General features: G+C 39.9%; 1 protein-coding gene across 3 annotated transcripts in view; it reads right to left on the bottom strand.

The window, feature by feature from the left end:
* Positions 1 to 619: 619 nt before the first annotated feature.
* plxna1a (plexin A1a) overlaps positions 620 to 16,252 on the bottom strand; it is a 354,584-nt gene continuing 338,951 nt past the window's right edge. For all 3 annotated transcript variants that reach the window (XM_072449536.1, XM_072449538.1, XM_072449537.1), the window contains exons 29-33: positions 16,005 to 16,195; positions 13,247 to 13,416; positions 10,162 to 10,374; positions 7,800 to 7,950; positions 620 to 4,043 (exon numbers count right to left, since the gene is read on the bottom strand). In XM_072449536.1, coding sequence (XP_072305637.1) covers positions 3,948 to 4,043; positions 7,800 to 7,950; positions 10,162 to 10,374; positions 13,247 to 13,416; positions 16,005 to 16,195 — 821 coding nt within the window. In that variant the 3' untranslated portion in view covers positions 620 to 3,947. The remainder of the gene's footprint in view (positions 4,044 to 7,799; positions 7,951 to 10,161; positions 10,375 to 13,246; positions 13,417 to 16,004; positions 16,196 to 16,252) is intronic.

The raw sequence follows: 16,252 nt of genomic DNA on the forward strand, positions 1-16,252 counted from the left end.
CTCTCTTTTGGGGAAAACACAAAACGTTGTAATTTACAAAGGAAGTCAGGTACTCCAGCTTTAATCTAAAATGATAGTTGGCGCCACTGCATCTATTCTGGTTCTCTCTGCACAAATGGCATCGCTGCAGTGCAAAGAGAGATTGGTTTTGGACAAATGCATTGTTCACAGATGCACAGTGTGATGAAACCACAAGACGTTAGTTAACTCCAGACACTCCAAGTATAAGGTTAGATGCCTAAAAATCACTCCCGATACTTTTCAGGATCTGAAGGGGACTCTGGAGTTCATGGACATTCAGTACCACCGTGCAATTCATTTCAGAAGTCGGATTGGAGACAGTAACTGCTGCTTTGTACAGTATTTAAAATCATGTTTTTGACATTTTGTCCATTTGTATGGCTTTCATAATCTGAAAAGGGGCGCTGCTTCAGCCGATAGAACATTACATACTATGTGTTTCAATTGCCTTGATTACTGAAGTATTGTGCTTTCAAATTAAAGTCAACATCCTTTTCCATTGCACGCAATTAAAGTCAATCTGATCAATCCCATCAGGGCTTCTAGGAACTAGGCACCAAAACAGCAAGTGATTTTGCTTATCAAGGTTTTTTCTCCCTTTTTCTGAATTTCAGTCCACTGCATTTAACCCTGTACTTACCACATGGACTTTTACATCACCGGTCCAGTTTCACATTTTTAAAAGAAAAGACTGTCTTTTAATAAATATTTAACTTTTCTTTTAATCATGTTTCATAATATTAAAAGTAACAGCTAAGCCGCTAACACATTCTTTGATAAGGGAGAAGGCAGCCAAGGCACGGGGAGCGGTTCTGCGGACACTCCCGAGCTCTTCCTCCTCCTTCATCTCGGCATGGCTGTCTCTTTCGATCGGGGAAAGCCAAACGGCGCAGATGCAACGGAATGAAAAATGAAAAACCATAGCAGGGCCTTCTTCAAAGCGACTTCCGCTGCCTCGCCCCGCTCTTTTCATCTTTTTTTACCCCAACAAGTGGTGAAGCACAAAACAAGACGCCAAACTCAGAAACAAAAGCGTACGAGACCAAGGCTGCCTTACCAACTTTTTTCTATACTCAAAAAGAAAGCCAAATATCTTTACAAATTCTGTACAATAAAAAAAAAAAAAAAAACTTAAAAAAAAAACAGTGCAGTGCTTCAAATCCTAGCTGAATCTGTGTTAAAATGCAATATCTTGACCAAATATGAAAAATGGTTGATGGGTAAATCACTGGCATGAACGTAAGAAGCTTTGGTCAGCGCCCTGTATGGAGTTGTACCCTGTTTAAAATCACTGGTTCAAGTATCAAAGCTCGTACAGTACATTTCACATGACATGGCAAGAGCGAACAAAAAAAGAAAGTAAAATTTGCCTGCAACCCAACGCTTGCCAAACCTCCTCATTTTAACAAAGAAACACGTTTGGCAGTGTGTTTGGGATCAGCCATAACATTATGACCACAATGAAGGAATCCAGGTCTGCGAAATAAACAGCTACTACGGCATCAAAAAGACTGGTTAAGGTCTCGGTTATTCTTGTTAAGCCTAATTCAATAATTTTGTTCAGTAAAAATAAGAGCTTTGACTACAAATTGTGCTTTAACTCATGAGCCATGGTAGCGTAAGGCAGTCTGTCTCGGCGAACTCGACAGTAAAAAACGAAGTGCAACATGTTTTAAAAGCAAGCTAACATTGTATCGTACATTTTTCTAGACTCAATCGTAATATGTACAACTGGACACTTTTAAAATTGCACAATAACTTTTCATTTATTTACATCGCCATCTATTTATGTACAATTTTACACAATTCACTTTGCAAACGGAGCAGTGTTCAATGACTTCACGATGGTCACAATGCTTTGGCCGACTGGAGGCGGCGCTAACTCGTAGCGCCGCATTGTTCGTGACGGGGGGGGGCGCATTTACCGAACTAAACACTTTTACAATGAAATGGCTTTTTGTTCCTGATGAGACGAGGCTTGTATTTGAGCAAAAACATCAGCTAATGGGAAGCACTGATATGGAAGAACTCAAAGCTTTACGGAGGCATCGGTATCGGCTTAAGAGAAATGCGTTTGTCTCTTCTTTTTTTTGTGTTTTTCTTCTTCCTCCCATCGCTGTGTAAAAGCCCGTCCAAACCATGAGACGGGCACATCTGCACTGCATCACCTGCCTGTCTTTCAGCGTGTTATCGGGTATTTCGGAGTAGCCTTGCACCCATTTACACCCATGAGCGAGGAATGTGTCCTAATAAATCACAATGAAGCACTGCGAATGGCGCTTAAAGCAGCACGTACCCAAAAGGAAGCGAAAAACATTGAAACATATTTCTTTTTCTTCAGATAAAAGCACAGAACAGAAATAAGAGAAAGGCCTTCGACTGGTACAAAACACTCACAAAAATCGAGCTACAGTTTCTTTTTACTTACACCACATTCACATTTGAGAAACCTTCAGCCTTGCGGTACCACTTGGTAAAAATACAATACTGACGGCGCTCCAGAAAGTGCCATTCATTTCGGAATGCCGTGAAAAAAGTCTGCTGCAAAACAACATGGATGGTCCTGGATAATAGATTTCTCTGCCAGAGCGAAGTCGTAGCCTTCAGCTCGACGTCAACGCCGGCTTTTACCGTAAGAATTTGAAAGACGGATGTGTTTGGTTACTGAAAACAGTGTTTCCAATGCAATACGGAGATTTCGTTGAAGCGCGGTGTCTACTTTGGTCCGAAATTGTCTCTAAGAAAGTCATATTTACACAATTTCATGTCCAGATTTGTCACTGAAAATATCTGATGATGAATGATCTTGATTGCCAATATGACTGTACTGTGAACAGACAAAGTTCCTGTCTCTTGTAATGTATGCTATTTACTCTGATAACATTGTTTAGAGTAACCAAAAACCCACAACGGACGTGTGGAACCAGTCACTGCATTTGTTATGAAATATAGAAGCTGTCTGTAATATATATATAGAGAGATTTGCCTATTTTATACTCTTCACTTTCAGTCACTATGCATGACAACATTTCATAGCACGTTTCATCTAATCAAAAAAAGTTTTCTTTGCACTAAACAACATTCAAAGTAAAACATGGCACAAGACGACTTTTTCCTTGTGTTTTTCATAATTATCAAATCCTCAATCTTTTGTACATTAAAATGGAAAACATTTTTTTTTTCTTCATTCATTTGAAAAAGTTTCTATTTATATATCTATATAGAGATTCATATATCCTCTTCGCTCTTTTTGATTCAGCTTTGTTTGTGCAAATTCAGCAGTTAACACAAGTGGCACAGCACTGAGGAGAGCAGGAATAGAAAAGAAAAAAATCCAAATTGTCGGACTATGGGCGTTTTTTTTCCAAATAAATTCCCTGAATAGTCCTTTTTTCCTGTGTCCACCTGTGTTTTGAAGCAATTGAACTGAATCTTCACCATGGCTGTTGATCTACTGTCACTACAATAGAAGCACAGATCCTGGGTTGTTCTTGGCTAATCGTCCCAAAGAAACATTTTGCAGTTGTTGCAGTTTTTTCCAGAGTTTTTGGTCACAACTGTGGTGAACCAGTCCCGCCTGATCGGCCGAAGAACTCAACCGGTGCTTCCGCCTTAGGTCCGTATCCACTGAGGCTGTAGGGCGGGTTTGATTTGGTTGCGTCAGGCCCGGCTTGGCAGTTCAGGAGAAAGAAATAAGAAGCCGATCCCTGTACGTTTTAGAAACCCCCGCGGTCTCTCCGGTGCGGCTGCTGCGGCTGCGGCTGCTGCTCCGTGGTTTTGTGGTGAAGAGGGGGACATTAAAGGTTTAAAAAGTCACAAGATCGTCAGGGAAGGCGTGTTGTTTGGCCAGTTTCGGGGCTGGCTGGCGTTTGGGTGGGTGGGGGGGCTGGGCGGAGGCAGAGGCGGAGGCAGTGATTAGCCGGTTCTCAGCTGGTCATGGACATGGTGTCGATGACCTGCTCGAGTTTGCCGCGTAGCCTCTGTCTGCGCGACTGTTCGTCCTTCTGTAGCGCCGTCAGGATCTGCAAACGACGTCACAAAAGTAAGACATGTCAGAGCACGTTTCCAATGAATGACAGGGTATTAATTTCAGTTAATTGCAAGTACTTCATCAAATAAGATGAAGTTAAATATGGTGTTTGTACTGTCATGTATAGACTTTCACGACATTGCAGCATGATTGGTCCAAAAATACCAAGTACAGCGACGCGGCCCTGGTCCAGAAATGCACGGCACATACATACAATATATGTATTATGTTATATACTACGACCTCATGAGATATAAAATTCATCTTGTAAAACAAATCATGGCCATCAAGGTTAAGCGCTACAGTAAAAATGCACTAACAGCTAACAATATGTTCATGGAAATAGATTTATTTGTCGTGTATAATTTGTGTCTTAGAATTAATCTGACAGTATTGCTGAGGCTGGCACAGATTTGGACCGTGGCATCAAATGAATCATTTTAATACTATAAACAACAACATGTTTTTATCCAACGCCCACGCAAAAATAATTTACTGTTAAGACTAAGTTGGAGTTGTATACTTCAGCGATCCAATCACCAAATACTAGGGCTGTAGTCGACTACAGAAATTCTAAATCGACTTAAGACATGAACAAAATAATAAAAAAAGACAGAGATTATCAACACTTTGGGATATCTTTGTCAGTATCCATATTTATCAATATTTAGTATTGATTTTTTATTTATTTGTGATGTGTGCTGTCTTTTGTATTGCATTGCTACATTGTTTATGACTTTATGTCTTTTTATGTAGAAGCACAACTATGGACGGACATGTAGAATGATCTTAAATGTTGTAGTGTGTGACACAAGCTCATGAAACATACTCATCCCCATCAAATAAACCTAAATACATACATACAATAGTTTCAACAATTCACACACTTTGTCATCTCAGGTGATAAACGGTCTACTATGCCCATGCGTCCCAGATTATCTACATTTCCAAACATCCAGGTACGTGAAGCAAGTACTACTGGAGTGAACTCAAATGAAACGCTAACAGCCATCGCGTTTACATTGCGGTTCGCTATTGTGTTTGGCACGTACAAGGAGGAGGCGGGACTGGGGCACAGAGGACATGCTACTCTGTATTTATGTGTGTTTTTGTCTTGCTGCCAGCGCATTATAAGCCTGTCTATGTCCGTGTTTGCGGTGAGAGGTCAGGGCAAGCATACATCTGGATAATAGGCTGTAATGACGGGGGGCAGTTAGCTTTCAATGGTGCCAGCTGCAACCCGGCCGTGTAACTACAGTCAGATTGTGGGCACGCGGCAGTACGAGCAGGAAGGATGGGTGGATAAAAGGCTGTGATGGCGTATTTTGGAACACATGAATGTGGCGCGAGAATGGAACGCTCACACAAAGAAGACATACAATATGGCTGCCCATCAGGGAATCTACGACGTGCACACGGTTGGACAGATTTCAGCTGCTGTTTTGAACTGGCATGTGGATATACTTTTTACAGTATACAATGTTCATATATATATGTGTGTGATGTTTTCACTGCTCAGGGAGATGACCATAGAAGCTGAACAAAATTAAAATAAACATTTCGAAATCAAATTTTAGAATTTTTGAAATGTTTTACTATGAGGCATTAACATATTTTAAAGGTGTTACCTGATTTTTCTAACCCATTTTTCTAATTATACCGCAGCCAGTGAGAATTCTAACGCTAAAGGAATTTGTATATCCGCAAAGTGGATGGATGGATGGATTAGATGAATAAAAAGATGATAGATAAAAAGAGGAAAGGAAGCAGTGACATTGTAGTATTTTTCCTTCTTCAACATGTTTCACTGTATTTTATCATGGCCACAAAACTATGTATATACTGATTTTTGTTGTTGAAGATATTATAAAGAAAATAGTTTATCATTATTACATAAAATGTCTCCAAGTTCTTATTTACAAAGGAAAAAAATACTGGTATATCGTTTGATTTGTTTTTCAGGAGCTTGGCACAGATTCAAAATATCATACTACTATGCAAACAGGTAGGAATGCTTTTATTTATCATTACCGGTATTATTATTATTTGATTAGTATTATTCTCCCAGTGCTTACCCCACCCATCGTACATGAGGTCTGTAGACTTTAGATTTTCTCACTGACAGCTATTGTTTCTCCGTGAGCCACTTACAGTGACACTTCAGTGACACAGCCGCTTCCACAAACTGTGATTTCTGGCATTACAACACAATGTCAGTGTCAGGACAGTGTGCTCAGCCAACACCTGACCTGCCCCACAAGCCATGGAGCGGGTCTGGATGCTTCTTAAAAAACACACACTTTCGCCTGGATAACGAGCACAGTATTTCATGATAGGCATCCAAACAAATGTGTTCATAATTTGCACTGATATTTTCATCTTAGTTCAGTAAGAGGGGCACACAATGGTTGCATGTACACAATATTAGAAGCTTAGTTGGAACAGTAAATGAAAAATAGACCAGAAAAAATAGCATTATCAAGCACAGCAAAAAAGGAAAGAAGGATATGTAAAATACAGGGAAAGGAATTGTTATAAGTACCAGGATTTAAAGAAATTCCAATGAAGATAATGAATGTTGTGTTTTTGCACTGTCCAGGGTGAACCTCGCCTAAGGCCCAAAGTCATTGGTATAGGCTCCAGTCACCCGCGACCCCGAAAGGGGACAAGCGGTAGAAAATGAATGAATATATTAATGTTTTAAACGTTGAAATGTTGTAGAAAATAGCCACAGAAAATGGGCACTCTAATTGTATTGGCAGTTTGCAGTGTCCAACATAACAAATTTAAGTAACAAATTCCTCTGCAAAACAACAAAATATACTTATTACTATATTATGTAAAAAAAATAAAAATGCTAACCCTAGTTTAGACCCCTAAAAACATGTTCTGATGCGTGTGTTATTCTGTTCATCAGTTCATTTATCTTCTCTTATTCATGTGCAATTCATGTGCAATTACTGTGAAATTCATGTGCAGTCTATGTGCCGTCGTGACACATAATTCATGTGCAATTACTGTCGTGATCACATGCAATGGTATTTATGCATTTATTTATTTATTTGTCTATGGGAGTTTTTATTTATAGGAGATCTTCTACTGAAAGTGTTTTTCAGACTTCCTATAAGTGATCTGTTCTTCTGTATCTACCTCTGTATCTACCTGCGTTGCACCAATGAAATTTCCCCATGTGGGACAATAAAGGAATATCTTATCTTATCTTAAATGTTAATAATTGAATGTGTTTAAAATGTGAACTTTGAACAAAACCTATTACAACACAAATCGCAAACCTAATCGCAAGGCTTGAAATAAAAACAGCAATTTGATATTTTGCCAACATTGCCCTAACAACAATCGCACTTTTTAATTATGCATTTCGTCGCGTCTAAGCATTTCTGTGCTCTTTACTGATAAAACTGGTAGCGCGGCGCAGCGGTAAACAGCGAAACTCTCACGTTTAATCAGAGAGCAGTGACTGGTTCATCCCTTGTGCCGTTACAACAGAAGTCACATCAGTTAAACGCAGCTCCATTAGCCCTGTAATGTGCTGAGCTCATGCCTTAATGTGCATTCTAATGGTGATAATAGCTCACCCTGGACGCGCGTATGGATGTGCCGCGCTTATCAGAGTAATTGAATTCAAATGACCTCATGGTATTAGTCAGGAGGGGTAAAGAGGAGGATGACACCCGTGATTAGGATATGGGAGAACGTATGTGTGGATGTGTAGGGGGGGAACGCTCACCTCGTCCTTGTACTTGACGATGTAGGAGTAGATCTCGTGCAGCGCCGACATGCTGTTGAACTGGCTCAGGTGGAGGCGGGACTGCTCGGCCAGGTACGCGCTCATGTCCTGGTCGCTGATGGCGGGCATTCGGGAGATGTCCGAGTAGTACCTGGAAGAGCAAGAGTACGGACCACGCCGGATCAGAAAAAGTCGAGTATGAAACGTACCAAACTAAAAATGAGGTTCATACAAGTTACGCACAACTTCGGCACAACCTGCCTTATGTTCTACCGTTTGAGAAGTGTATATCCAAGTTAGGGATTGAGAGACTAAAGGTGGGATTGGTTGCAAGTCAAATAAAATAAATAGATGAATAAAATAAAATAAGATAAATGAGATAAATGAGATAAATAAATAAAATAAATAAAATAAATAAAATAAATAAAATAAATAAAATAAATAAAATAAATAAAATAAATAAAATAAATAAATAGATGAATAGATGAATAAAATAAAATAAGATGAATAAGATGAATAAAATGAATACAATGAATAAAATGAATAAAATGAATAAAATGAATAAAATGAAAAGAGTCGAACATATTATTTGCATATTCAAATACATCTACTAATAATGTTAGTCAGTTGGATGGACAAAGCATACAACCTTTTTTGAGCTTTTTAAAGAACGGATTTGCTGAAATGTCAGTTTGTTGACAAATGCATAGTACATAAAACAGTAGCATGTCTGGGAAACACTGACCAATCTGAATGTTTAAAGTAAGGTTAAGAATAAAGATGCAAATGGGAACCTACACCGATGTCAAGAATATGAAGTGTGTCCATTGGTTTTATGAGACGCTAAAGGGATTTGTTACTTGTACCCTAGACATGACTACACGGAAACTTTATCCGGTGCCAAAACACTGCGTACCTGCAACGTTAGACCTACCTCGACCTTAAATGTATTCGTTAACCACCTCCATCAATACTTATTTTTACTGCAGCGAGTCGCCTGGGGACAGCTTTTTACAAAATGTACCTCGTATAGCATCGTATAGCATGACCCTACGCTCTGAATGATTTTTCTAGAGTTGAAGCCAATAAACACTTGAGGATATATGCAATAATTAACGTGTGTTATTATCGATTGGGAGATGCTGGTCCTATCTAAGAAGCAGAGTCCAGCCATAACCTCGAAGACGGAACGCTGGACTATATTAAGAACATATCCCGGGTATTGACTTGTACTGTGCCAGTTTGCAGGATCTATATCTGCAGTATCTCGCAGCGGCCTGTGGTTGGAAGAGCTGGACAGGGAATAATATAGGTTGCGAGAGGAACAGATACACTGTATAACTGCAGCCAATTAACCCTCACCCATAAATCTGACTGCACAGCGCCTCAGTGCTGCTGGGGGGAAGACTGCTCCTCTCAGTGAAGGGGCTCAGCATGATGCATTCTTTAAGACAGAAACTATACTTATGTCTGCCTCTGACTCCTTTCTACAGGCAATGTATGAAAAAGAAATATCTCCTACATTTTGTGAAGTATACATTATACTTAAATCAATTGTTGAAATATGAAAACCTTCCACATGATTTAAACGTTGCTTGTGGTTATATTTTTGTGGTTCTTGCTGATGTAGAACGTCACTCCCCACTGTTGTCATGGAGGCTCAGGTCTTTAGGGGTTACAGTTTAGAATGACCACAGTAAATGATCAATTATTTACAAGAACCATGAACTTAAAATCATTGCTTCTATTTAACACCGTGGATTGCTGAAGTGAACACCCCACTCCAGACGTCGAGTAAGAGGATGAGCAGCATCAGTAGCAGCTAAGATGAACGCAAAGCAAACATTGTCATGACACGCCAGCAGTCTATTAAAAGCCGCCTTGGAAAGCTACTTAGGCTCCCAAAAGGGAATGTGGGACGCCGAGACAACACTTCCTGAGTTTAGTTAAACATTGAGCTGCTGAATAAAAGATGAAGGGTGAGACAGAGGCCATTTTCATTGAGTATGCGTCTACTTTGGAGAGGATGTCAAATTGGTACAAATGTGTCTCTTGTAAGCTATTTTACGCACAGGCAAAGTGGGAATTCAAATCCAACGGGTGACGCTCCTGCTAACGGCATGTTCCTAACAAGAAGGAGCGCGAGTGAATGTCTGTCTGGTTTTGTTCGTTTTGTGTTTAGTGAAAGACCTGACGCTGTTTGCTGTTGTTTTTCTGACTTTCGCAATGCATTATGGTCTATATTAACCAACCTAGTGTGTGTGTCGTATGTTTACTGCAACACATGTGGTTCAAAACTGGATACAGGCCTTTCAAGACTTTTTAAGACTTTTTAAGAGAGTGAAACTGCGTGTTTACTGACCTCTCGACCCAGTTTTTGTAATTGGGGATGTCTTTAGCGTAGAGCAGCTTGTTGGAGGGCGAGTCTTTGCCCAGTTTGTGTTCTGACGTGGAGCAGGAGTCCATGAAGGTCTGAGCCACCACGGACAGACAGGCGTCCGAGATGCTGTTCTTATGGATGTCAAAGACGAACTGGGGGTTCTTTATCACATTCACCCAGAACCTCAGGGGAAGGCTGCAAACACAAGACACACACAGATCTGAGCACAAACAAACGTGAAATTATACATTCAATACTACAAAACACACATTGTATTGGTATTGTTACTGGCCGTTAAACATGCTCTTTAGTACCACTGCTTTGGTATCTCATGTTTGGATGGAGGGAAATAAACAAAAGCTAGCTTGCCCCCAACATGCTAGAGTAAGCGCACATTAATGGATGCAATTTGGTGTCTGAAATGCTCAGAACGAGTCCGGCAATTGTTATGGACTTAAAAACAGCACCGACAACCTCAGAACTCTACCTATGACACAAAAAGAAGGAGGAAATATGGAATCAAGTGTTTGTTGAGGCTCAGAGGGGAGAGACTAATCAAACTAGTGAGAATGAAGAGAAATAAAACTTGAGGTATGAGTCGGCGTAGTCACTCATTCGTCCAGGAGTGTTCCATAAAACTTGAGGTATGTTTTTAACATTCATTTAGCATATTGTGTGTCCTTAGCATATTGTGTGTCCTTGAAATGAAGTAGAAATAAAAAGTTGAACAATATTTTGATTCAGAATACCGTATTTTCCGGACTATAAGTCGCACCAGCCCAAAAATGCATAATAGAGAAGAAAAAAACTTATAGTCAGGAAAATACGGTATGTACAATACTTGATGCAGGTTTGCTAATAAAGTACCTGTAAAGTATCTGACCAACAGTATGCAACATCAATAAATTGGTAAAAGCAAAATCATCAAGTTATTGTGCTTAATGTATCTTGTAATATATGCTAATACAAAATCAGTTTGACCTAATTAGAGGAACTTATGAATTTTCGCCAAAAACGCGCATGAGCAAGACAGTCATGGTCTCGTCTCGCACAGGAGTACATTCTGCAAGTGACATCTGCCATATAGAGAAGTGTATAAGTGCGATGCCCCCGGGGTTTCACTTGCAACTTTGCACAGATTCCTTTTTAATTAGTGCCTCGTGAGCGGTTTCTCTTTTTGTTGATGTAATTCAGTGCGTGTATTGCGTTAGGCTCCTCTGAGACCGGAGCAGCTGACTAACACATGTAAATGGAAGCTAAGTGAGGAATATTGCAAAGGGATTTCAGACAGACATTCAAGGTTCATATGCGGCAGAACTATTTTAATCTCGTGCAACTGGCATTCTGCAGATGCCGTTCCATTGATTTAATGATTTGTGGTGAAGTTAAAGCGCACTCTATGAAATGTAAGTCTGGTTCAAAACATGAACCTGAGTGTTATTAGCGTTATGAAGCTTTCGTCAAATGTTGATAGGTGAGAGAGAACCAAGGACACTATTTAATTTTATTTTCTTACTGTATTTTGGTTCTAACGTTTGTCTCGTTGCAGGTTCTAGTTGGTTTATGTGATCATCTGTCTTATTGTCCCCTGAATATTCAAGCCATTTCTTTCTTTTGTCTTGAGCCAGTTCGTCAGTTCTTTTGATTGTTTTTTGTCTGCGTCCCATCCTTGTGTTTGTTTCTACATTTTGACCTTTTCCTTGTCTTTGGATTGTGTTTTTACCTCCTTTTCTTTGGATACTTTTGTCAATACATTTGATCGGACTTGTTCTAGTGAGTTGAACCCTTCGTTACACATTTAGTATCACATTTGAAGGTTAAGAAGTATAAGAACATTCTCTCGAGATGTTCCAACCTCATCCCATGTTTTGATCATGGATTATTTTCCCTGGAATGGTTGAAAATATGGCATCAAACTTATCTACAGGTGTGTGAAGGAGGAGGAGAAGAAGAAGGAGAAGAAGAAGGAGAAGGAGAAGAAGAAGGAGAAGAATAAGGAGTAGAAGAAGGAGTAGAAGAAGAAGTAGAAGAAGAAGAAGGAGTAGAAGAAGAAGGAGTAGAAGAAGGAGGAGTAGAAGAAGGAGAAGAAGAAGAAGGAGGAGTAGAAGAAGAAGGAGTAGAAGAAGAAGAAGGAGGAGTAGAAGAAGGAGAAGAAGAAGAAGGAGGAGTAGAAGAAGAAGGAGTAGAAGAAGAAGAAGGAGTAGAAGAAGAAGGAGGAGTAGAAGAAGGAGAAGAAGAAGAAGAAGGAGGAGTAGAAGAAGAAGGAGTAGAAGAAGAAGAAGGAGGAGTAGAAGAAGGAGTAGAAGAAGGAGAAGAAGAAGAAGGAGGAGTAGAAGAAGAAGGAGTAGAAGAAGAAGGAGGAGTAGAAGAAGGAGAAGAAGAAGAAGGAGGAGTAGAAGGAGAAGAAGGAGAAGAAGAAGAAGGAGGAGTAGAAGAAGGAGTAGAAGAAGGAGAAGAAGCAGAAGGAGAAGACGGAGAAGAAGAAGAAGAAGAAGAAGAAGTAGAAGAAGAAGAAGAAGAAGAAGAAGAAGAAGAAGAAGAAGAAGAAGAAGAAGAAGAAGAAGAAGAAGAAGAAGAAGAAGAAGAAGAAGAAGAAGAAGAAGAAGAAGAAGAAGAAGAAGAAGAAGAAGAAGAAGAAGAAGAAGAAGAAGAAGAAGAAAAGAAGAAGGGACGTTTTACTTTTCAGTCCTGTGTAAAACACAGTACCTTTGCTTTTGTACTTGTATTTCATGTAATTGACTGTACTTAATCCTCACCATAACTTAATTGGTAAGAAAAGAGAGAACATTTACTAATTGCTCGGGGTTTAGTTTCTAAAGCTTCCTTTTGCCTGAGATCTGAGAAAACGCTGTGTACTTTCACTGTTCTTGAATTAAAAAGGCATGAAATATTAAAATGTCACACCATTACCGGTATATAATGCAGCCTGGAACAGAGGAAGCTCCATTACCTTTTACCATTTAAAACTGGGCGGTGGAGAACGAATGTAGCTCGAAAGTGTCCACGCTTACTTGTTTTTCTCTTCAAAATGTTTCCGCTTAGTCATACATACAAAAAACTCTCTCACCAGTTGCTCTTCCATGTGTGTCTGACGTCGTAGTCGTTGATGGAGTGTTTGTCGGCCTGTTCGTCCAGGAAGTCGAACATGTACTTGATGGCCAACGGGAGCGCGCTGCCTCGGTGCGCTGTGCTGAAGATGGTCTCGAAGAGGTCATCCACGAACTTCTGCAGTGTACCCTGAGGCCAGAAACACACCAATCAATACTGAAGAACATACTAATATACACTAACCATAAACTGACCTTTTATTAAGGTCCTTTTCTTTTGTTTGGCAGTTCGTATGTGAAATGAGGGTGAAAAGTAAGATGAGACATTCACTAGCACGCATCCACTTCCTGTTCCATCTGCTTTTCTTGTACATTGTTGTTTAAGTAGTTTGAATAATCCCACAGATTTTCCAGAGCACACAAAAATGAGCTAATCAGACTTTATGATATGTTTTGTAATGGCCAAAACCAATACCAATATTTTTGAATCCAAGCCGATAAGTTCTGCCCATATATTTTTCAAATTTTCATAATGTCCACAACAATATACGGTATTCATTTTGGAGCCAGCCCCTTCCTACATAATCATTTTTCTTTGGCCACAAGAATGCCATTTTCTGATATTTTCTTTAATAAATGGTCTAATCATTGAAATTGCATAAACCCCTATATTGTCACATTGCTGTATTCTTCATCATATTCAATATTTTTGTTTTCCGAATGTCATTGCTGAGTGACACTGTGATAATGGCACCACTTTTTACTCACTCACTGAATTCCGTCAGAGGCTCGGTTCAAATAAGTGTTTTTGGGGGTCCTAGGATCAAAGTTGAAACAAAAGACTCCAAACATGTGATGGCCCGAGGAATACTACACTGATGATGAAAAATAATAATAAGAAAAAGGTAGAAACATATTTACGTAGGAGGGTGCAGAATCCTTGACTTTATGATTTTAAATGACTACAAAACCTCAATACAGTGCATAATAAAGTATAATAAGGACAAAATAATATCGATATAAATTATTTTAGACATCCACTGCCCTGTTTTAACCCATAAGGAAGCAGTGTAATCTCAGTTTGTGCAGTGCCTTGTTCCATTAAAGAGGGAAAGTAAACAGTCAAAATGTTGTCCTATGTTGGGGATTTAAGGTTAACCAAATATACCGCCAAATATAAATATCAGCTCAAACCATATATCTGCACAGAGAAAGCCCTTAAAGGTCGCCATGAGGAATTTAACCCACTCTGCCCCCGTGTGACACCTTTTACTGTGGACATTAAAGTATTTGCAAGGACCTGTAGATAATACACCTCACAGTTCGTATTATAACTGTCCTCCACTTTCTTCAGCTCGGCCCCAACTCACCCACAAACAGCCAGCTTCTCGGATTTAGACCATGTTTCTGCGCAATAACAGCACTTTACGAACATAATTACATCAAACGCGGCTAAATGAATTTCACTAAAATCACATTTGTTTGCTGACTTCTCCATCTGGCACAATCCATTACAGTATAAACGTCTGGGGAACATATTTAGTCAGCAATTGGAGAGTGGAATGGATTGAAAAGCAGGAAGATGTGCAGACACGAGCCAGCGCTGGATTGGGCCTCTCAATTACATTTTCTTCTCTGTTTTTTTCATTATGCACGGGCGGAATTTTGCCCGCTTCGCCGAGCGACCTGTCCCCCGGCTGCTCCTGTATCCGCCTTCACACGCGTGCCAGCAAATGCATCTTGTTTTCTCTGATTACGCCAGGATGGAGACGCCGGGATGCATACGCGCACTCTTTCACATGTAAACTGTTTTATGAATGGAAGCGGACGCGCCACCACTGGAGGGCTGCAGCGCTGTAAGGTTACACGGAATAAACGCTGCAATCAATTAGAGTTTGTACGACCGGACTGCGGGTGCGAAACCGGTGCGTTTGCTCAAGTTGTTTGTTTTGCTGGAATGCAGAAGCTCGTCCAGTGAAATATTGTACTTTTGTTATGTAGCTCGTACCTTTTAATGATGTGATAATCAACAGACTATACTCTGGACACACACAATTCCAGTTTGAACACATGTACTTGCGATTTTAGACAGTACCAGCAATTTGCACGGCTGAAAATGTCATTAAAATGTTCAAATCTCTGGAGTGGAAGCGACACTAATGAAGAAACTAATGAAGCACAATATATTTTCAATGATAAACTTACATCAGATCTACATCATATGACTTGTATTGTATGTAAAAATTCAAAAAGAGCAACAATTTTGACTCTTCAGGGTAGAAAACTTGGTTATGTTCGCTTTTCGATAGAGAAAACACAATTTGTGGTAAAGTATGTAACATGAACTAAAAATGTGGGTTTTGCCTTCAGAAAAAAAATGTAATCTATCGTAATAAACAGATAATGTAAAATACAATGCAAAAACAACTTTGATTTATCATATTTGGTGATAAACAAAAGCACTTTTGCCTCATTTTTGGGATTTTAGAAGGATTTTTAGCAACCTGCCTCTAAAATCCATGTAATTACACAATATTCTGAAGGAAGTGTTTCAAAGGTTAACGTCTTTTCTATGTATTTACTTTTTCCTGCCTTCCAGATTACGTTGTCAATGCTGATCTGCACTATTTTATTACTTTTACGCAACTTCAATGCGCCTCACGACACACAGAACTTGTTCTCACAAAGCCCAGTGTTCGGAGAATCTTATTAGTCAAGCTTCTGGTTTTACTGTTCCCCAAATGCTCATGTAGATGTCAGAGAAGTTTCCAGACTCACTTTTGTCGCGAGCAGCCTGGTCAGGTAGATCTCTGACACCATCTTGCTGCCCCGGTCGCCCTCGCGCTGGTCCGTGTGGTCGTGGTTCTTCACCAGGTGCCACAGTTTGGTGCCGCTCTCCAGGTCCGGGGTGATCATGGGCGTCCGGGAGCGGAGGCTGTCGGGGCTGCTGGCCGTCCTCAACATGCTCTCTGCAGCGCAAAGCAAGAGGAAACACACATTCTTACACAGAAACACACAACATTCAC

This window comes from Eucyclogobius newberryi, unplaced genomic scaffold (assembly GCF_026437365.1).
Source record: "Eucyclogobius newberryi isolate DKJ021-1_F unplaced genomic scaffold, fEucNew1.0.hap1 SCAF_17, whole genome shotgun sequence".
Classification (NCBI taxonomy): domain Eukaryota; kingdom Metazoa; phylum Chordata; class Actinopteri; order Gobiiformes; family Gobiidae; genus Eucyclogobius; species Eucyclogobius newberryi.